The sequence below is a fragment of the Stenella coeruleoalba genome (assembly GCF_951394435.1).
Source record: "Stenella coeruleoalba genome assembly, chromosome: 11".
Taxonomy (NCBI): domain Eukaryota; kingdom Metazoa; phylum Chordata; class Mammalia; order Artiodactyla; family Delphinidae; genus Stenella; species Stenella coeruleoalba.
Window position 1 is genome coordinate 75,299,602 of NC_137157.1, and position 22,136 is coordinate 75,321,737.

Below are 22,136 nucleotides of genomic sequence, written 5' to 3' on the forward strand. Positions count from 1 at the left end.
CTTTCAAAATGGAGTTCCAAGTCTGTTTTTAATTCAGTTAAATTGTAAGTTTTCGTATCTGTTCTGCTCCCTTGCCATCATTTTTTTCTTCTTTGGGGATTCCTATTATACATATGTTGGATCTTCCTTGCCTGTTTTCAATATGTCAATTTCTATCAAATTCTTTTTACAGCTCCTTTTTATCCCATCTTTAAAAATGTCTTCCTCCTTTTCAACATCTTTCTCTTTCAAAGGTATTATCTGTTATGTTTATATGCCCTGGTGTTTTTCTTCTAATTTGTCATTTCTAAAATAAATTTTCTTTCAATTCTAATATTTCACAAAGTTCTACCACCTAGCATTTAAAAAAATTTTTTCTTATGCAAACTTTGTTTTTTGAAATGCCTTATTCTGATTATAATGTCTTTTGCCTTGCCTTTTGTCTTAATATCTAATGGTTTTCATCTGTTTTGTGGACGTCTTTCTGGTGTGCTTTCATTGTCTATAGGAATGCTATTTAGAGTCCCATTTTTCTTCAGATACTTTGTAAACTTTTGACAACAATCATTTCATATTGCTGATATTTAAATGAAGTTCATTTTCCTGAAGTTTCAGAAGGAGTTTTGGCCTAGAATAGCTATTCTAACTTCACTCTAAAACTCCCTCTTGTTTTTGTACAGTGTTTGGAAATAAAGTTCTTTGTTTTCTGAGATATCTTGATTCTGTTCCTCTCTACCACTTTTATCTGGACCTTCTCTTTTCTTTGTATTCTTCAGGGGATGTTTAATTGTAATGTCAATTCCTTCTCATGTGCAGATTGGTCCTGGAAGGTAGCTTTGGTTGGTTTTAGAAGTTTCAAGGTCCTCCAGTCCCTTAAGGGTTTACAAAAGACCTCTTTCACTCACCCATTATCAGTGTGTGCAAAACTCCTCCTAGTTTCAGCTGGTATTCGTAAACTGGCCCTCCAGGCTTTCCAGTGATTGCCTTTTGGCTATTTTTCAATTCTCACATTCATTTGAAGTTCCATTGCTTCCTTAGTCTTCTTTCATACACAATAATACACAGGTCTTGGAGCTGTTAGTGGTCTATCCCCAAACTACTGGTGTTTGAGTGTTTGTAGAGAGAAACATGCTCAACTAATTTTCTTCTAAATGTTCTTCATGGATTTTGAGTTTTCCTATTTTATTTGTTCTGTTTTTATGGGAAAGTCATACAAGGATTAGGAAACTATTCTACCACTGCTGTCATCTTCCCAGAATCCCCAACAAAGAAATTTAACCCACTCAGACTAATGTTTAGCTTTATGTAAGTTTTTTAATATTATTCAGTCATAAAAAGGAATAAAGTACTGATACATGCTATAATATGGAACATTATACTATGTGAAAGAAGTCAGTCACAAAATACCACATATTATTTGATTCTGTTTACATGAAATGTCCAGAAGAAGCAAGAAAGTAGATTAAGTGGCTGCCTAACATTGGGGGCAGAGGAGAGTAGGGAGTGACTGCTAATGGATACAAGCTTTCCTTTGGGGATGATACAATATATAATTAGATCATGGTGATGGTTGCACAACTCTATGGACATGGTAAAAACCAGTTAACTATACATTTCACAAATTCCAGAACAATTATAAACAACTGTTAAAAATCATGACTTTATACATTAGAGAACATAAGAATATTTTCATGACTTTGAGATAGAAAGTACAAACTAGAGAAGAAAAGATTGTTAATTCAACTACTGCAAAATTAAAATTTATTTTACTCATACAAAATAATTGGGGGAAAATATTTCTTTTTTAAAAATATTTATTTATTTATTTTTTGGCTGCGTTGGGTCTTCCTTGCTGTGCATGGGCTTTCTCTCTAGTTGCAGTGAGCAGGGGCTACTCTGTTGTGGTGCACGGGCTTCTCATTGCAGTGGCTTCTCTAGAGCACGGGCTCTAGAGTGTGCAGGCTTCAGTAGATGTGGCACGTGGGCTCAGTAGTTGTGGCTCGTGGGCTCTAGAGCGCAGGCTCAGTAGTTGTGGTGCACGGGCTTAGTTGCTCTGCAGCATGTGGGATCTTCCCAGACCAGGGTTCGAACCCGTGTCGCCTGCATTGGCAGGTGGATTCCCAACCACTGCACCACCAGGGAAGCCCCAATAATTGGGGGAAAATATTTCTGACTCATGTAACTGACAAAGAATTAGCAACCAAAATGTAAAAGTGACTCTTACAAACCATTAAGAAAAAGATGAATACTATAATAGAAAATCATGTGCAGAGATATGAACAGAAACTCACAACAGAACCACAAAGAGCCAAGAAATAAGTTGCTCCAACTTATTAGTAATCGGGGAACTGCAATAAAAAGGACAATGAAATACCATAAATTTAAAATGTGACAATACAAAGTATAGGTATAAACAAATAAACAAACTCCACTCTGTACATGGGAATGTAAATGGTTACAAACATTCTGAGGAGCAAGTAAGAATATCAAGTAAAAATGAAAATACATATACCCTACAGTCTAGTAATTCCACTACTTGATACTTTAGAGAAATTCTCAAACGTGTACAATGAAGCATTCATAGGAATGTTTCCAGCACTGTTGTTTACTAAAACTGCTATAGCAAACAAGGGCAAACACTCAAATATTCAAGGAGAGGAGAAATTTTGATATATTCATATACTAGATTACAGCAGTATAAGTGAGCAAACTAGGAATATATATGTGTATGTATGGATAAATCTCACATGTATGATTGTGTAAAAATAACACTGAAGAGGAATATGTACTATTTGACGTCACTTACTTCAGGTAAGTGTAAAACATGTAAAACAATATATACTACTTATGTTATCTACATATGTACTATATGTAAAATGAAATGCATAGGCGTGATAAACACTAAATTCAGGAAATTGGTTATGTCTCTGTGGGAAGAAGGAAAATTCATCTAGATAGTTAATATTTTTTTTCTTAAACTGGGAAGTAGATACAATGGTGTCCTAATATTATCCTTTGTACCTTTTCGATGTTTTCAATATTTCAAAATAATTTTTAATGCCTCAAATGTGGTACGGGATTTCATATTGATGAGGTAATTAAAGAAGCTCCATTTCCACCACCCTCCCATACCCTAAGCAGACACCTGGTATAGCCACACACAGCTTGGATATAGGTTACGGACCAGTCCCTTTGTCCACCCTGGCCTTCTGTACAAGTGATTTATACTAGCTTAGGTGTCCAACTCTGCTAGAAAGTTCCAAGTACTATATTCAAGCTACAACAGAGATCTGGAAGCAATTCAGGTAATATTTCAATTTTATTTCACAATATCTTGGATGGGAAATGAAGGAATTTTTTAAAAAATTTTTTTCTGTTCTCTCTTGTTCAGTATGTTTCACTGCATTTAAATAATGGTTATAGTATAGATGAATACAGAATTTTATAATCACAATGAATCCCTCTGAGAACTCTAAATTTTAAATATTTCTCCATGGCATCTAACATTTGCTGTTGCAGATTGAAAGTCTGATGCCAGTCTGATTCTCTTTCCCTTTTAGGAAATCTTTTATTCCTCCTTCCTTCTATTTTGACACTTGGAGAATTCCGGGGTTTTGTAAAAGTTTGGATTTCAGAAATTTACCCAGGGTATGTCAATCCTTTCAATATTTGTGCCCAGCAATTGAAATCTGAAGATGTGGGGGACTTTGGCTCACTGTTTGATTATTCTTTGTCCATCCAAGTGTTCTTTCTCAATCAACTATGAAAGGATTTTGGCTCTCTTAGCTCTCACCATCAAGTCTCTCATCTCTAATAAATTTCATAACATACGGTTTTGATTTGTCTTTTAATAGAATTCCTCAAGTTGTTTTTCTATTTCATAAATTAGGTTTTCAACAATGTTAGTGTGACTGTTGTTCCCCATCACCCCCATCCGCTATGCCGTTTTGTTCTTTCTTCTTAAATATGACAATACAAAGTATAGGTATAAACAAAAAATACTTTTTAAATTTCTCTCCTAAATCCTGTATTAACCTCATTTTGTTACTGTGATTATCTACCTTAGTCTCCTTTATGGCTACTAATTTTCAGTTAGTTGTACGTTTTTATGTATCTACATATAGGTTTTTTTTGAAGACGTGTTATTGTGTACTGAACTGCGTCTCTCCAAAACTCATATGTTGAAGCTCTAACCCCCTTAAAAGGTGTACCTCATACCCCAATATGTGACCATATTTGGATACAACCTTCAAATAGGTGATTAAGTTAAAACAAGGTGATTAGGGTGGGCCCTAATCCAATCTGACTGGTGTCCTTACTAAAAAAGAAAATTTGGGGACAACAGAGAGACATTAGGGATGTGACACACAGATGAAAGAGCATGTAAGGACACAGAGAGAAGGCAGCCATCTGCAAGCCAAGGAGAGAGGCCTCAAAAGAAATCAAACCTTCCTACATCTTGATATTGGACTTCTAGTCTCCAGAACTGTAAGGAAATAAATTTCTGTTGCTTCTGTGCACATGTTGTTTATGTGCCACCCAGTCTTGTGTGGTATTTTGTTATGGCAGCCCTAGTAAACTAACAAACATGGGTTACAAACTCAACTGCCCCCACAAACAAAGCAGATAACCTGAATGGGTAAATCAACTCAGACTTCAGTCAAAATGACATCAGATTGTATTCTTCTGACATTCTGTTTGCGTATTAAAAATATAAGATCTCACATCTCACAAAATAAAAGACTGTCTCTCAGGAATAGTAAAAATATAAGAACATTTCCCAGGTAGTCTTTAACTTTCCCCTTTTTATAGAAACATGAAAACATGTTAACATTTCATTGCTGTCTTCAAACTATAAAAAAGAGCAACACATATATTATGATAAGGAAGGAAGGCTAACTAAATACAGCCTGACCCATCTAAAGCAGGCATTTTTCAAATCCATTGTAAATGTGGGTGTAGTGTTATCAGATTTTCTGATTTTTTTAAAGGAAAAACCAGAAACCTGGCCCTTTCCATTAAATCCACCAATTTTTATACACTGGCAACTCTTTTTTTTTTAAAACATATTGTGTGTATCAGTTCCAGTTCAAGATGGCAACATAGGAGGATCCTGAACTCACCTCCTACCATGGACACACAGAATTTACAGCTAGAAATGGAACAATTCCCTCTGAAAGAAACTAAAAAATTAGCTGAGCAACTCCTACATATCAGGCAAATGACAAAAACCCATATCGAAACAGGCTGGAGACACAATCTCACCATAAACCTCACCCCAAATGTAGTGACCCACAATTACGAGGGAACTCACAACACCTACAAGACTTGGAGAGGTGGTTGTTTATTCTAATGCATACAAACCAACACAGAGAGTCAAGGAAAATAAAGAAACAGAGGAATCCATTCCAAACAAAAGAACAAGGTAAAACTTCAGGAAAAAACCTTAATGAAATGGAGATAATATATCTGATAAAGTTCAAATTAACAGTCATAAAAATGCTAAACAAGCTCAAAAAAATGAGTGACCAAAGAGAGACTTTCAACAGAAAGAAAATACAAGAAAGTACCAAACAGAGGTTCAACAGCAGACTACATGAAGCAAAGGATCAGTGAACTTGAAGAGAGGGCACTGGAACTCATCTAATCAGCAGTAAAAAGACAGTTCAAGGGACTTATAGGACAACATCAAGTGGACCAACATTCACATTACAGGAGTTTCAGAAGAAGAAAAAGAGAAAGGGGTAGAAAACTTATTTGAAGAAATAACAGCTAAAAATGTCCCTAACCCAGGGAAAATAACATTCAGATCCAGGAAGTTCAGAGAGTTCCAAAAAAGATGAACCCAAAGAGACCCACACCATTTATAATTAAAATGTCAAAAGTTAAAGACAAGGAGAGAACTTTAAAAGCAACAGCAGAAAAACAACTTGTTATGTATAAGGAAAATCCCCCCTAAAATCATCAGCAATCAGCAGATTTTTGGATAGAAACCTTGCAGTCCAGAAGGGAATGAGTGGCATGACATATTCAAAGTGCTGAAAGAAAAAAAACTGCCAACCAAGAAATCTCTACCCAGAAAAGTTTTCCTTCACTATGGAAGGAGACATAAGAGTTTTCCAGACAAGCAAAAGCTGAAGGAGTTCATCACCACTAGACTGGCCTTACAGGAAATGTTAAAGGGATTCCTTTAAGCTGAAACGAAAGAGAGCTAATTAGTAACAGGGAAACATTAAACTATAAATTTCACTAGTAAAGATAAATATGTAGGGCTTCTCTGGTGGCGCAGTGGTTAAGAATCTGCCTGCCAACGCAGGGGACACAGGTTTGAGCCCTGGTCTGGGAAGATCCCACATGCCGTGGAGAAACTGGGCCCGTGAGCCACAATTACTGAGCCTGCACGTCTGGAGCCTGTGCTCCTCAACAAGAGAGGCCGCGATAGTGAGAGGCCCGCGCACCGCGATGAAGAGTGGCCCCCACTTGCCACAACTAGAGAAAGCCCTCGCATAAAAACAAAGACCCAATAAAGCCAAAAGTAAATAAATAAATAAATACATAAATAAGATAAATATTTAGTAAAATTCAGGATAATATAACATAAAGATGGTAGGTTAATCACTTATAAATCTAGTATGAAGAGTAAAAGACAAAAGTAGTCAAAATAATTATAACTGCAGTACTTATTAATAGATGCATAAGATTAGAAAGATGTAAAAAAAAAGATTAGAAAGATGTAAGTTATAACATCAAAAACAAAATGTGCAAGGTAGGGGAGTAAAATGTAGAGCTTTAGAATGCACTGTACTGATGTTATCAACTTAAAATAGACTGTTATAAATAAAGGCTGGTTTAAGTAAGCCTCATGGTAACCACAAACCAAAAACCTATAGTAGAAATGTAAAAGATAAAGAAAAGGAATCTAAAAATATCACTACAGAAAATCATCAAATCACAAAGAAAAAGAATGAGAAGAAAAAAACAAAGGAATTACAAAACAGCCAGAAAAAAATTAACGAAGTGGCAATAAGCATTTACATACCTATCAAAAATTACTGCAACTGTAAATGGGCTAAATTCTCTAAATAAAAGATACAGAGTACCCTGAAAGGATTAAAAAAAAAAAATACAAGAGCCATCTCTACACAGCCTACAAGAGACTCACTTCAGATGTAAGGAAACACACACACTGAAAGTGAAAGGATGGAAAAAGATATTCCCATTCAAATGGAAACCAAAGAAACCTGGGGTGGCCATACTTACATCAGACAAAATAGACTTTAAAACAAAGACTCCATTAAGAGAAAAAAAGGAATTATGTAATGAAAAAGGGGTCAATCTAACAAGAGGATATAACATTTGCAAATATTTGTGCACGCAATATAGGAGCACAAAATATATAAAGCAAATATTAATAGGCATGTAAGGAAAAGTACACAGCAATACAATAAGAGTAGGGGATCTTCATAGATCATACAGATAGAAAATCAATCAACATTGGCCTTAAATGACATGTTAGACCAGATGGACTTTACATATACAGAACATTCCACCCAAAAGCAACAGAGTACTCATTCTTCTCAAGCACAAATGGAACATTCTTCAGGATACATCACACGTTAGGCCACAGGACAAGGCTTAATAAATTTAAGAAGACTGAAATCGTATAAAGCACCTTTTCCAACCATCATGGTATGAAATTAGAAATCAATCATAAGAAGAAAACTGGAAAATTCACGGGACTAAACAATATGCTACTGAACAACCAATGGATGAAAGAAGTCAAAACAGAAATCAAAAAATATCTTGAGACAAATAAAAATAGAAAAACTACATACCAGAACTTATGGAATGCAGCAAAAGTAGTTTTTAGAGGGAAGTTCACAGCAATAAATGTCTACATGTAGAAACAAGAAAGATCTCAAATAAAGAAACTAACTTTAGGTCTTCCCTGGTGGCACAGTGGTTGGGAATCTGCCTGCCAATGCAGGGGACACAGGTTCGTGCCCCAGTCCAGGAGGATCCCGTGTGCTGCAGAGCGGCTGGGCCCATGAGTCATGGCCGCTGAGCCTGCGCGTCCAAAGCCTGTGCTCTGCAGCAGGAGAGGCCACAGCAGTGAGAGGCCTGCGTACCGCAAAAAAAAAAAAAAGAAAAGAAAAAGAAACTAACTTTACACCTCCAGGAACTATTAAAAAACAAACAAAGCAAGCCCAAAGTTAGTAGTAAAGGAAGGATATATCAAAGATCAGATCAGATAATAATGAGATAGAGACTTAAAAAAAAAAAAACAATTAGAAAAGATCACTGAAACTAAGAGCTGGTTCTTTTTTTTTTCCCGGTATGTGGGCCTCTCACTGTTGTGGCCTCTCCCATTGCTCCAGACGCGCAGGCTCAGCGGCCATGGCTCACTGGCCCAGTCCCTCTGCGGCACGTGGGATCCTCCCAGACCGGGGCACAAACTCGTGTCCCCTGCATCGGCAGGCGGACTCTCAACCACTGCACCACCAGGGAAGCCCAAGAGCTGGTTCTTTAAAATGATAACATGGACATACATTTAGCTAGACTCACCAAGGAAAACAGAGGACTCAAATAAGTAAAATGAGAAATGAAAGAGAGATCACAATGGATACCACAAAAATAGAAAAGATCATGAGAAACTAGCATGAAAAATTATACACCAAAAAGTTGGACAAAATAGACAAATTCCTATCATACAACCTACCAAGGCTGATTCATGAAGAAAAAGAAAATCTAAACATACCAATTACTGGCAAGGAGACTGAATCAGTAATTAAAACCACCCAACAAACAAAAGTCTAGGAGCAGACAACTTCACCAGTGAATCCAAACACTCAAAGAAGAATTAACACCACTCCTTCCCAAACTCTTCCAAAAAAGAAAAGGAGGGAACAATTCCAAACTCATTTTACAAGGCCAGCATTACCCTGATATCAAAACCAGACAAGGACACTACAAGAAAAGAAAATTACAGGCCGATATCCCTCACGAACATAGATGCAAAAATTCTCAACAAAATTATAGCAAACTGAATTCAACAATACATTAAAAGGATCACACACCATGATCGAGTGGGATTTATTCCAGGGATGCAAGGATAACTCAACATCTGCAAATGAATGTCATATACCACATTAACAAAATGAAGGGGACTTCCCTGGTGGTGCAGTGAAGAATCCACCTGCCAATGCAGGGGACACAGGTTCGATCCCTTGTCCGGGAAGATACCACATGCCATGGAGCAACTAAGCCTGTGCACCACAACTACTGAGCCTGTGCTCTAGAGCCCGTGAGCCACAACTACTGAGCCCACATGCCACAACAACTGAAGCCCGTGTGCCTAGAGACTGTGCTCGTCAACAAGAAAAGCCACTGCAATGAGAAGCCCATGTACCTCAATAAAGAGTAGCCCCCACTCGCCTCAACTAGAGAAAGCCCACATGCAGCAGTGAAGACCCAACACAGCCAAAAAAAACAAACAAGCAAAATGAAGGATAAAAATCAGATGATTGGGCTTCCCTGGTGGCGCAGTGGTTGAGAGTCCACCTGCCAATTCAGGGGACACAGGTTTGTGCCCCGGTGCAGGAAGATCCCACATGCTGTAGAGCAGCTGGGCCCGTGAGTCATGGCCACTGAGCCTGCACATCCGGAGCCTGTGCTCCGCAACGGGAGAGGCCGCAACAGTGAGAGGCCCGCGTACCGCAAAAAAAAAAAAAAAAAAAAAATCAGATGATTATCTTAATAGATGCAGGAAATTCATTTGACAAAATTCAACATCCATTCATGATTTAAAAAAAAACTCTCAACAAAGTGAGTAAAAGAGGGAACATACCTCAACATGATAAAGGCCACATATGACAAGCCCACAACTACTCAATGGTGAAAAGCTGAAAGCTTTTCCTCTAAGATTAGAAAAAAACAAGGGCACCCACTCCTGCCACTTCTATTCAACATAATATTGGAAGTTCTAGCCAGAGCATTAGGTAAGAAAAAGAAAAGGCATCTAAGTCAGAAAGGAAAAGTAAAACTGCTACTTTTGTCGATGACATGATATTATATGTAGAAAACCCTAAAGACTCCACAAAATGTTAGAACTAATCAACGAATTTAGTAAAGTTGTAGGATAGAAAATCAATATGCAAAAGTAGGTTGTGTTTCTATACTGTAATAACAAACTATCAGAAAGAGAAATTAAGAAAATGATCCCATTTAGATTGCATCAAAAGAATAAAATACCTAAGAATAAATTTAACCAAGAAGGTTAACCAAGACCTGTACACTGACAACTATAGAATACTAATGAAAGAAATTGAAGACACAAATAAATGGAAAGATATTCTGTGCTCAAGGATTGAAAGAATCAAGATTGTTAGGGCTTCCCTGGTGGCGCAGTGGTTGAGAGTCCGCCTGCCGATGCAGTGGACACGGGTTCGTGCCCCAGTCTGGGAGGATCCCACATGTCGTGGAGCAGCTGGGCCCGTGAGCCATGGCCGCTGAGCCTGCGTGTCCGGAGCCTATGCTCCACAATGGGAGAGGCCACAACAGTGAGAGGCCCGCGTACCACAAAAAAAAAAAAAAGATTGTTAAAATGTCCATATTAACCAAAGCAATCTACAAATTCAGTACAATTCCTATCAAAATTCCAATGGCATTTTTCAAAGAAACAGAGCAAATAATCCTAAAATTTGTATGGAACCACATAAATATATAAATAAATAGCCAAAGCAATCGTGAGAATGAAGAACAAAGCTAGAGGCATCATGCTTCCTGATTTCAAACTGTTAAAAAGCTATAATAATCTGGGAGTTCCCTGGTGGCCTAGTGGTTCGGATTCTGGGCTTTCACTGCCATGGCCCAGGTTCAATCCCTGGTCAGGGAATTGAGATCCCACAAGCCACGTGGCGCGGCCAAGAAAAAAAAAGCTAATAGTATGGCAATGGCATAAAAACAGACACATAAACCAATGGAACAGAGAGCTCAGAAATAAACCTACACATATACGGACAATTAATTTACAACAAAGGGGTCAAGAATATAAAATGGGGAAAGGACAGTCTCTTCAATAAATGGTGTTGGGAAACTGGACAGCCCACATGCAAAAGCATGACCTAGACCACTATCTTATACTATACCAAAAAAAAAAAAAAAAAAAAAGTCAGCTGAAAATGCGTTAAAAACTTGAATATAAGCCCCGAAAATATAAAACTCCTAGAAGAAAAAAACATACGTTGTAAGCTCCTTGACATTGGTTTGGGTGATGATTTTTTGAATTTGACACCAAATCAAAGCCAACTAAAGTAAAAATAAACAAGGGGGAGTACATCAAACTAAAAAGCTTCTGCACTGCAAAGAAAACCATCAACAAAGTGAAAAAGCAACCCATGGAGTGGGAAAAAATATTTTCAAACCACTTATCCAATATGGGGCTAACATACAAAATATACAAAGAACTCACACAACTAAAGAGCAAAAAACAAAAAACAACACACATACAAATAACCGGATTTAAAAATGAAATTAAGGGAATTCCCTGGTAGTCCAGTGGTTAGAATTCCCGGCTTTCACTGCCGAGGGCCCAGGTTTGATCCCTGGTCGGGGAACTTAAGATCCCACAAGCTACACAGCCAAAATAAATAAATAAATAAAAATTAAAATAAAAATGAACTTAGGACCCAAGTAGCCATTTTTCCAAAGAAGACATACAAATGGCCAACAGGTGCATGAAAAGATGCTCAACATCACTAATCACCCGGGAAATGCAAATCAAGGCCACAATGAGATATCACCTCACACCTGTTATAATGGCTATTACTAAAAAGACAAGAAATAAGTGTTGCTGAGGATGTGGAGGAAAGGAAACCCTCATACACTTTTGGTGGGAATGTATATTGGTGCAGCCACTATAAAAAACAGTATGGAGGTTCCTCTAAAAATTAAAAATAGAGCTACCATATAATCCAGCAATTCCACCTCTGGGTATTTATTTGAAGGATACAAAAACACTAAATTGAAAAGATATATGCATCCCTATGTTCGTTCCAGCATTATTTCAAAAAGCCAAGAAATGGAAATAACCTAAAAGTTCACCAGTGGATGAATAAAGTAAATGTGGTGTGTACATCACACACACACACACACACACACACACAGGAATATCATTCAGCCATAAAAAAAGAAGGAAATCCTGCTATTTACAACAACATAAATGGACCTTGCTAAGTAAAATAAGTCAGAGAAAAGCAAATACCACATGATCTCATTTATATGTGGAATCTAAAACAAAAACAAAACAAACAGCAAAAAAAACAAACTTATAAATACAGAGAACAGACTGGTGGTTGCCAGAGATGGGGGGTGGGTGAAATGGGTAAAAGTGGCCAAAAGGTACAATCTTCCAATTATAAAGTAAGTCCTGGGGATGTAATGTATAGCATAGTGACTGGAGATAATAATACTGTGGTGTATATTTTAAAGTTACTAAGAGAGTAAATCTTAATAGTTCTCATCATAAGAAAAAGAACTTTGGGACTTCCCTGGTGGTCCAGGGGTAAAGAATCCACCTTCCAACGCAGGGGATGCGGGTTTGATCCCTGGTCAGGGAACTAAGATCCCACATTCCACAGGTCAACTAAGCCCACACGCCACAACTACCGAGCTCACACATCTCAGCTAGAGAGCCTGTGTGCCACAAACTACAGAGCTCACACACTATGGAACCCACGCACCACAACTATACAGCCCTTGTGCCCTAAAGCCTGTGCACCACAACTAGAGAGAGAAAACCCGCACGCCACAACTAGAGAGAAGCCCACGCACTGCAACCAAAAAAATATTAAAATAAAAGAATTGTAACTATGTGTGGTGATGGACTACTAGACTTATTGGTACTCTAGACTTATTGGCATTCTAGACTTATTGTGGTGATTGTTTCCCAATGTTTAGACTTGTCAATCGTTATGTTATACAACTGAAACTAACATAATGTCAATTATATCACAAGTCTTTAAAAATTTTATGTGTCAACACACATCGACCAAACAAAACATGTCTGTGCACTCCCAATTTTCACCTCAGTATTCTAAATGGCCATAGGTTTCTTCAACAATTGTTTAGATCAGTGCTTGTTTCTCCCTGGTGATTTAAACACTCCATGTCTGCACTCTTTCCAGGAAGGTGAGTGGCTACAGCAGTTCCAAAGTGGCAAAAGTCACAGCCAGCATGCTCTGAAAATAGGACTCTCTTGGCACTGCAACGTCTTCTGCTTTTTTCATCTCTACATACTCCCCAAATCAATTCAATATCCTGTATATTTAGGGGCTAAAAGTTTGTGTGTATGCTTTCAGTGTCATCTTTTAGTTTCTTCCATATTGCACTGTACTGAGATTTATAGTGTTTTGAATTTATATTTTGAGATGGAGCCTTAATGTTTTGTCATATTTTTAGTTCTTTGTGATACCTAACATCAACTGGGAGCAGGGAGTTGTATTCTTTTGATGCAATTGAAAATGGGATCATTGTAAATATTCATGGATGCCACATTAACCAAGGCTGATTCAGTTTTTCACTTCTAAATTTTTACTTTTCATTGTATAAAGCAGACCTCTCAATTATTTATTTGATATTAATATAACAGATAAATATGTACATTTCTTAATTTTTTAACTTTTTATTTTGAAGTAGTTTTAGATTTACGGTTTCTTTAATATTTGTCTTTTTTTTAATTTATTTAATTTATTTATTTTTGGCTGCTTTGGGTCTTTGCTGCTGCACATGGGTTTTCTCTAGTTGCGGCGAGCAGGGGCTACTCTTCGTGTGGTGCGTGGGCTTCTCACTGTGGTGGCTTCTCTTATTGTGGAGCACAGGCTCTAGGCACATGGGCTCAGTAGTTGTGGCACGCGGGCTCTAGAGCGCAGGCTCAGTAGTTGTGGTGCACAGGCTTAGCTGCTCCGTGGCATGTGGGATCTTCCCAGACCAGAGATCGTACCCATGTCCCCTGTATATTAAGGGGCTAAAAATTTGTGTGTATTGGCAGGCGGATTCTTAACCACTGTGCCACCAGGAAGTCCCTGTCTTATTTATTTTAAATAAAATATTTCTGAGTATCCTTAGAAATATTAACTTAATGGTATTTTAAATAAATAAACTAACAAGTTTTTACTGCAGAGCTCAAACACTCCACCTATTGGCAAAATATAAATCTAAAATTTAAACCACTTCAATTATCCAGGATCGAAACTTGCTAAAATGCTAGAGACCTAACAGTCCTTAGGGAGGAATTTTTTTCTTGGTTATAAAATACAGGCTCAGTTCTATCTGGAAAATAAATTAGAAGAGTGAGATCTGGATAACTGAAAAGCAAAAGTAATATCCATAAAAATTCCCACTTTTTCCATAAAAGCAGGAAAACATGGGGAAAGTGACATGAATCTACATATTAAAGAACTCAACTCCACCATGCAGGATAAACACAAAGAGATCCACATGGAGACAAATAATAATCAAACTGTTAAAAGACAAACACAAACACTGAAAGCAGCAAGGGAGAAGCAGAGAATCAATTCAAATACAAGAGATCCTCAATAAGACCAATAATAACACAATAGATTTCTCACCAGAAATCTTGGAAGCCAGAGGCAATAGCATGACTTAAAGATCGGAAAGAAAAAAACCTATCAACCTAGAATTCTAGATCTGATTTAATATTTAGATGGCAATACTCCCCAAAGCAATGTACAGATTCAATACAATCCCTACCAAAATCCCAACAACCTCATTTGCAGAAATGGAAATACCAATTCTAAAACTGCTATGGAATGAACGGCAGGGGACTCCTAACTGCAAAAACAATCTTGAAAAAAAAGAACAAAGTTGGGAGACTCATACTTTCTGGTTTCAAAATATACTACAAAGCTACAATAATCAAAACTATGCGTGGTACTGGCATAATAACAGACCTATAGACCAATGGAAAATAACTGAGAGTCCAGAAATAAACCTATACATCTATAGTCAACTGATTTTCAACAATAGAGCCAAGACCATTCAATGGGGGAAAGAATAGTCTCCAACAAATAGTCCTGGATCAACTGCACAGGCAGTTGGAAAAGAATGAAGGTGAACCCCTACTTCACACCAAAGACAAAAATTTACTCAAAATGGATCAAAACCCTAAATGTAAGAGCTGAAACTAGAAGAAAACACAAAATAATAATAAATTTTCATGACCTTGGATTTGATAATGTGTTAGATATGATACTAAAATCACAAGCAACAAAAGAAAAAAATAGATAAATTGGACTTTATCAAAATTTAAAACTTTTGTGCATCAAAGGACATGATCATGAAAGTAAAAAGACAACCTACAGAATGGGAGAAAATATGTGCAAATCATATACTGATAATGGTCTGGTATCCAAAATATATAAAAAACTCTTACAACTCAACAATTAGAAGACAAATAACCCCAACAAGCACCTAAAAAGGTATTCACATCATTAGTCATTAGGGAAATACAAATCAAAATCATAATAAGATACCACTTCACACTCTCATCAGGATAGCTATAATAAAAGACACAATGACAAGTTTTGACAAGGATATAAAGAACTGGAGCCCTAGTATGTTGCTGGGGGAATGTAAAATGGTACAGCCACTGTGAAAAAGTTTGGTGGTTCCTCAAAAAGTTAAGCATAGAATTACCATATGACCCAGCATTTTACTTGTAGGTATATACCCGAAAGAACTGAAAAGAGGTATTCAAATACTTGTACACAAATATTCACAGCAGCACTACTCACAACAACCAAAATATAGAAACAATCCAAATATCCATCAATAGATGAATGATAAAACATGGTATGTATATACAATAGAATATTAATCAGCAATTAAAAGGAAGTACTGATACATGCTACAATATGAATGAACCATGTTATACTAAGTGAAAGAAGTCAAACATAAATGGCCACATACTGTATGATTCTGTTTCTGTAAAATATTCAGAATAGGTAAATCTATAAAGAAGGAAAGAAGATTGGTGGTTGCCAGGGACTGGGGGGGAAAGGAGAATTACAAAATGACTGCTTAATGGATACAGAGTTTTCTTTTGGGGTGATGAAAATGTTTTGGACCTAGAAAGAGGTGGTGGTTGCACAACATTATGAATGTACTAAATGCCACGGAATTGTACCCTTTAAAATGACTAATTTTTATGTTATATCAGTTTCACTTCAATGCTTTAAAAAAATTTTTTTTTAAGTAAGAAGCACATGATCTACACAGAGAAAACTAGTAAAAAAGAAAAGGAAAGGGAAAAACATAAGTTTATTTAAGAGTACTCACAAGAAAACACTGAAGGAATGAAACTAAGATCAATATTTGGCACCAAATTGCTAAACTTAATGAAGCCATCACCTCTACAAACACAAGACAAATGTAGGCATATCAGGCAGGACAGAGCAAGATTTCAGAAGGAGCTAATAAAATGTAGATAACAGTGCTGCAGAATGCAGGAGGAGGGGATGGGGGGGCTTTTTTTTAAATAAAGAATTCCAGAATAATTTAGCACTTTCTAAAAAAGACAATAACAAGAGTTGGTGAGGGTGTATAGAAACTGAAACCCTCATATACCAGATAAAGGTTTGTAAAATGGTGCAGCCACTGTGGAAAAGTGTGCAGTTCTTTAAAAAGTTAAATAAGAGTTACCAAATGAACCAGCAATTCTACTCCTAGGTACAGATGACCCCTGAACAGCACAGGTGGTTAGAGGCACTGACTCCAGGGTGGTCAAAAATCTGCATATAATTATACAGTTGGCCCTCTGGAGCCACAGTTCCACATCCACAGATTCAACCAACCACAGATCATGTAGTAGTGCAGTATTCATTGAAAACAATCTTCATAAGTTGGTAGTACTGTAGTATCTGCATGTAAAAAAAAATCTGCATGTAAGTGGACCTGCGCAGTTCAAACCTATGTTGCTCAAGTGTCAACTATACATATCCAAGAGAATTGAAAACATATGTTCACACAAAAACTTGTTAATGAATGTTCATGACAGCATCATTCAATATAGCTAAAAAGTGGAAATAACCCAAATGTCCATCAACTAATGAATGGATAAACAAACTGTGGCATATCTATACAAGGGAATATTATTCATCCATAAAAAGTAATAAAGTATTAATACATGCCACAACATGGATGATCCTAAAAAACAGAGCAAAAGTAGCCAGACACAAAAGGCCACATATTGTATGATTCCATTTATATGAAATGTCCAGAATAGGCAAATCCATAGAGACAGAAATCAGTGGTTGCCAGGCGAGAGGAGCGGTGGCGGGGGGGGCATAAAATGGGGAGTGACTTCTAATGGATACAGAGTTTCTTTCTAGGGTAATGAAAACGCTCTGGAATAAGATAGTGGCAATGGTTGCATAACCTTGTGAATATACTAAAAACCACTGAATTGAACACTTTATAATGTTAGGGTTTATGTTATATGAATTATATTTTAATTTTTTAAATGTTAAATTTGAACAGTTGGTTTGCAGATTGGTCATTTAAAATCCAAGATTCCTTTTCCTTCCGTATTTGTCTGAATTACTGAAAGTAGAGTGCTGAAATTACCAAAATAAAAGGCAAAGTGAAAAGCACAGGGCTTCCCTGGTGGCCCAGTGGTTAAGAATCCGCCTGCCAATGCAGGGGACACAGGTTCGAGCCCTAGTCTGGGAAGATCCCACATGCCATGGAGCAACTAAGCCCGTGTGCCACAACTACTGAGGCTGAGCTCTAGAGCCCGCAAGCCACAACTACTGAGCCCGCACGCCTAGAGCCTGTGCTCTGCAACAAGAGAAGCCACCGCAATGAGAAGCCCAAGCACCACAACGAAGAGTAGTCCCCACTTACCTCAAATAGAGAAAAGCCCGCGCACAGCAACAAAGACCCAGTGCAGCCAAAAATAAAATAAATAAACAAATTAAAAAAAAAAAAGCACAATACTAGCAGCACTGAGCCAGAGTCTCAGGTTAATGTCATCTGTATTGAGATTCCTATATTAGGTTGTGGTTTGGATTACATACCTGGAGGGCTCCCCCTTCCAATTCTCAACTTAAGAAACAGTGATTAAATTTCCCAAGTTGAGTCACAAATGTCATTGAAATCTTATCTCCTTCTCCACCTGCAAAGTACACCAAGGTCTAAAAGTATCAACCTTCTCTCTCCCCATTTTCTGTTCTTTCCACACAGAGGATCTTGGCTAGAGAAAAAGGAAAGCAATTTATTCAGCTAAATCATAAAAACTGTGAATGATCGACAGCTGTAAACATCTCTCTCCTCAACTACTCCAACTCTCTGGGCCCCAAAACAGTATTACTTGGGCAATTTAAGAAATCAAAGTTTAAAATATTTAGGGGTCAGCAAAGGTTGCCTGGAAGTTGATACTTTGGAGCAAGAATGCCACCAAAACCAACCTACTACTTAACAGCAGTATGCCCTTAGACTAGGCTTCCCTGCTTTTTCCAGTTTCATGCGCTATAAAATCAAAGACTCACTAATATACTATATACATCTATGAACCATCTGCATCAGAATTGGCTATGGTGCCTGGAGCACCCCAGACTTATAAAATCAAAATCTTTGCGGATGGGGTCCAGGAAACTTATTTTCAAAGTCATTCTTATATACACCCAAGTTTGAGAATCACTGTTATAAAAAGTTCCCAAAAATGCGACCTGTAGCTATTTAAAGTACAGGTAAAGCGTAAGACAGAGACATGATCACTGCCACTGAGAAATTTACCAGTTGAACTACGTACAGAACATTTACTACATCTGGAACTCACTCACTGTACACTACTCCATTAAATATGAATGTGAGGTGCTGTATATATACATGTTACACAACATTAACTAGCCTAGATGACAAAGTAGTGGTGTACTTGTATTCAAATCAAGAAGAGGTTTTTTTCCAACATATTGAGGAAACTATGGGAGAAAAGACATTGCTTCTATTCTTATTTCTTCTGTACCTGAATAATAAAGGACTGAATTTCAGCTAATAAGGACACGAATGGAGATAACCCTCATTAAATCAAGTCTAAAAACTGAATATTTCCCTTCAGAGTAATTCCAAACATCAACATGCAAAAGTGGCATATAATTATCATTACTAGGATGGTTTTTGCTGGCATATGTTAATGGTTTTCACAATGGTGAAATCTTTACTTTTCTACCCTGTCCCCTCCCCAATTTTGCGAACAGGTGTACTCACTGAAATAAATTCTATTTCATGTAAGAAAAAACCTTCTTGATTTTAAACTATTTATACTGACACACTATAGCTCTGATTCTTTTACTGCTTCATGCTTAAAAAGCATTGAGACTCTCTTAAAAGTATATGGAAAGTTTCTGGTCTACAGCTAGGAAACACTTCCAAATTACTACCCAAGAAGATTTAATTTATATCATCTCTAATTTTACTTACAAAAACAGATCGGTTTTGATGATAAAAGCCCCAGTGTTTTAAAAATACTATCTAGTAACTCATTCAAAGTATTTATGGAGCATCTCCTACATACCCCAGACTGTTCCAAGAGCTAGGAATAGGAACACAACAGTAAACAAAATATACCAAAAAAGTATATTTCTCATAATTTATTATGTTGATGATCCAGAGTCTCTAGTCATTACAAATATTAAGGGAGGATTGGGCAGAATCTATACCAATCCCATGGCCAACAAAGGAAATGTGTTTCTGAAATAATTTCTATTGCTTTAACTATTGAAAAGTCCCTCCCGCCCACCTTAGGATATCTATGGTTTCCAAGGTTTCCAGTGTCTGGACATACTCTATTATACTTTTAACATTAAGTTCCCTCTCCAAATAGTTACACCCTACACATCAATTTTGTAGCAAGATGTAGCGATGAACCTCGTGGAAAGTGAGGAAACCGTCCCCTTTCCAACAAAAAACATCATTAAAAAAGGAAAGCACCTAAAATCAATATACTAAGTAATCTCTAAAATGCGTTTCTCTGAACTCTAGTAAAAAAAAGGCCTATGGTTGATTACTCTTCAACCAAGAAAAGCAGCAGGCAGAAAAAATGAAACTTACACTTCTCTGTCACTTCTAGAAATAACATTTATTTCTTCAATATTTCCGCATATAAAAATGTGTTATATATAAGAAATGCCAACATGAAAGGATCAGAGACCCTTGATGCCCAATTTAGATGGACGACAAAAACCACAGCCTACGCAGAAAAATTGGATACCCCTCCTAACACTCACAAACTCCAAGTACAAGTTGGTTTGGTTTTTTTTTTTTTTGTTTTTAACTGCTCCGGCGTTCTCGAAACCTGGATTACACTGCAGGAAAACACTCAGGTGCACACAGTAGCGGCCTTCTCGGCCCCGACTCCGCAGTTCCAAAACTGACTCCGCAGCCCCTGAGCAAGGCAACGAGGGAAACAAAACACCCCGCTGCCCTGAAACCAATCAAGAAGGGGCTACCCGCCCCGCAGTGCGGCCCCAAGTGCCCCGCGCGTCCCCCAGGCGCCCTTGGAAGCAGCGGCCCGCGAGCGAAGCCGCGCCCGGTCCCGACGGACTCCAGTTAGGCCCGCCCGCCCGTCCGTCCCGCCCCCGGGACCCGCCGGACCGCCGCGCCGGCTCCGCCCCTCGCCTCCGGGCCGGGCCCTGGACTCCAAGCCCCAGTGGAACGCAGCCCCGGGCGCCCAGGCGCAACAGCGCCCTCCTTCCACAGGCCGCGACGGCCAGTCCGGGAGCAAGCGCTGCCGCAGTCCCGTCCAGGCCCGCGCCCCGGGCTCTGGCCTGGGCGGAAGCCACCCTCGTCTCTCACCTGCGTTCCCACCACCACGATCTGAGGCAACTGGATGATGTCGGCGCCCACCGTGTTGAATACGTCCTGGAGCTTGTTGATTACAGGAATTAGCGCCTCCATAACTCGGAAAATACCGAACCCCCGCCCGGCCGGCCGCGGCAATGAATGGGGCCGCGGCCCAGAGCCCGCCTCCTTCCTCCTCTCCTCCGCCCTCTCCTCGGGAGCCAGCACCCATTGGACTCCGCCCCCCCGCTACCTGCCCCCTCCCGACAGGCCATGCGCCAAGAGGGAGGTGTGGGGAAACAAAAGCTGCCGGGAGTTGTAGTTCTGACGCGGAGGACCTCTGGGACCTACAGCTTCCAGAAGGCTGCGCGGCGCGGGCGAGTGGCCTATGAGGAGAGAGGGGTTCTTGGGGCGAGGATGCTTCCTTGGCTCCTGTTTAAAGATTAGGGAGCGAAGCCCAGAGAGTCGGAAGGAAGAGGTACATTTATGCCTATCCTCGAGGCAAAACCAGTGTGAAAATTCCGGATATGTGTTAAGTATAACGGAGTCTCTTGGTATCCAGGACGTCATTTCCTGATAAGGACACTTTTTCAAGTAGGGTGGGTGGGTTAGAAAGGCTTAAAGAAGAGCTCCATAGCCTCAGACACCCTAGCCACGTACGAAAGGTCTGTAGGCTGATACTAAAAGATGTGAGGTGCTGTTTTGCAACAATGCAAAACCAGCTCAGGTTAGAACACGAGGGTTCTCCAGGATATTTGTTAAAAATGTGTTTAGAAAGAATCTGAAAGTGTCAGAGTTTTAGAGGGGAAAGGCTGGGCCCTCATTCTCTATATTCTATATAAGTCTTTATTCACTGTGACCTGATTCCTGGCAAAGTGGAGAGCTGATAACTGCCTTACTAGTTGTTTGCTAAGTGTGCTTACTGTTCTATTCCTAAATGTTTTTCTTTTTAGACAGATAGTATCTCTCCTCTACTGTGAACCTCCAAAGGTTTCCTCTCTCAAAATAAAAAAAGGTGACATCTGAGCAAAGATCCAGAGTAAGAGAGGAGAAAGACCCCTTCCCTACTTGATTTTTTTCCATAGTGTGTATCTCCATCTAACATGCTATATACTGAACTTGTTTACTCTCTCTCTCTTCTAGATTATCAGCTCCTAGATGCCAGGGATTTTTTGACTGTTTAATTCACTGATGCATCCCTAGCCCCTGGAAAGGGACAAACAAGATAGTCCCAACCTCAGTACCCTCTGAGCTTACAATCTAACAGAGGATGACACCATTATAGACAAATGGATAAAGTG

At 38.6% G+C, this 22,136-nt stretch overlaps 1 protein-coding gene across 8 annotated transcripts in view; it reads right to left on the bottom strand.

Moving 5' to 3' along the window:
- DNM1L (dynamin 1 like) overlaps window positions 1–21,035 on the bottom strand; it is a 64,211-nt gene extending 43,176 nt beyond the window's left edge. For 7 of the 8 annotated variants that reach the window (XM_079936398.1, XM_079936397.1, XM_079936396.1 and 4 more), the window contains exon 1: window positions 20,851–21,023. In XM_079936398.1, the coding sequence (XP_079792524.1) occupies window positions 20,851–20,952 (102 nt within the window). In that variant the 5' untranslated portion in view covers window positions 20,953–21,023. Of the gene's footprint in view, window positions 1–20,850 lie in introns of all 8 variants that reach the window. The other variant, XM_079936393.1, reaches the window with a different exon arrangement.
- Between the last annotated feature and the right edge of the window lie 1,101 nt (window positions 21,036–22,136).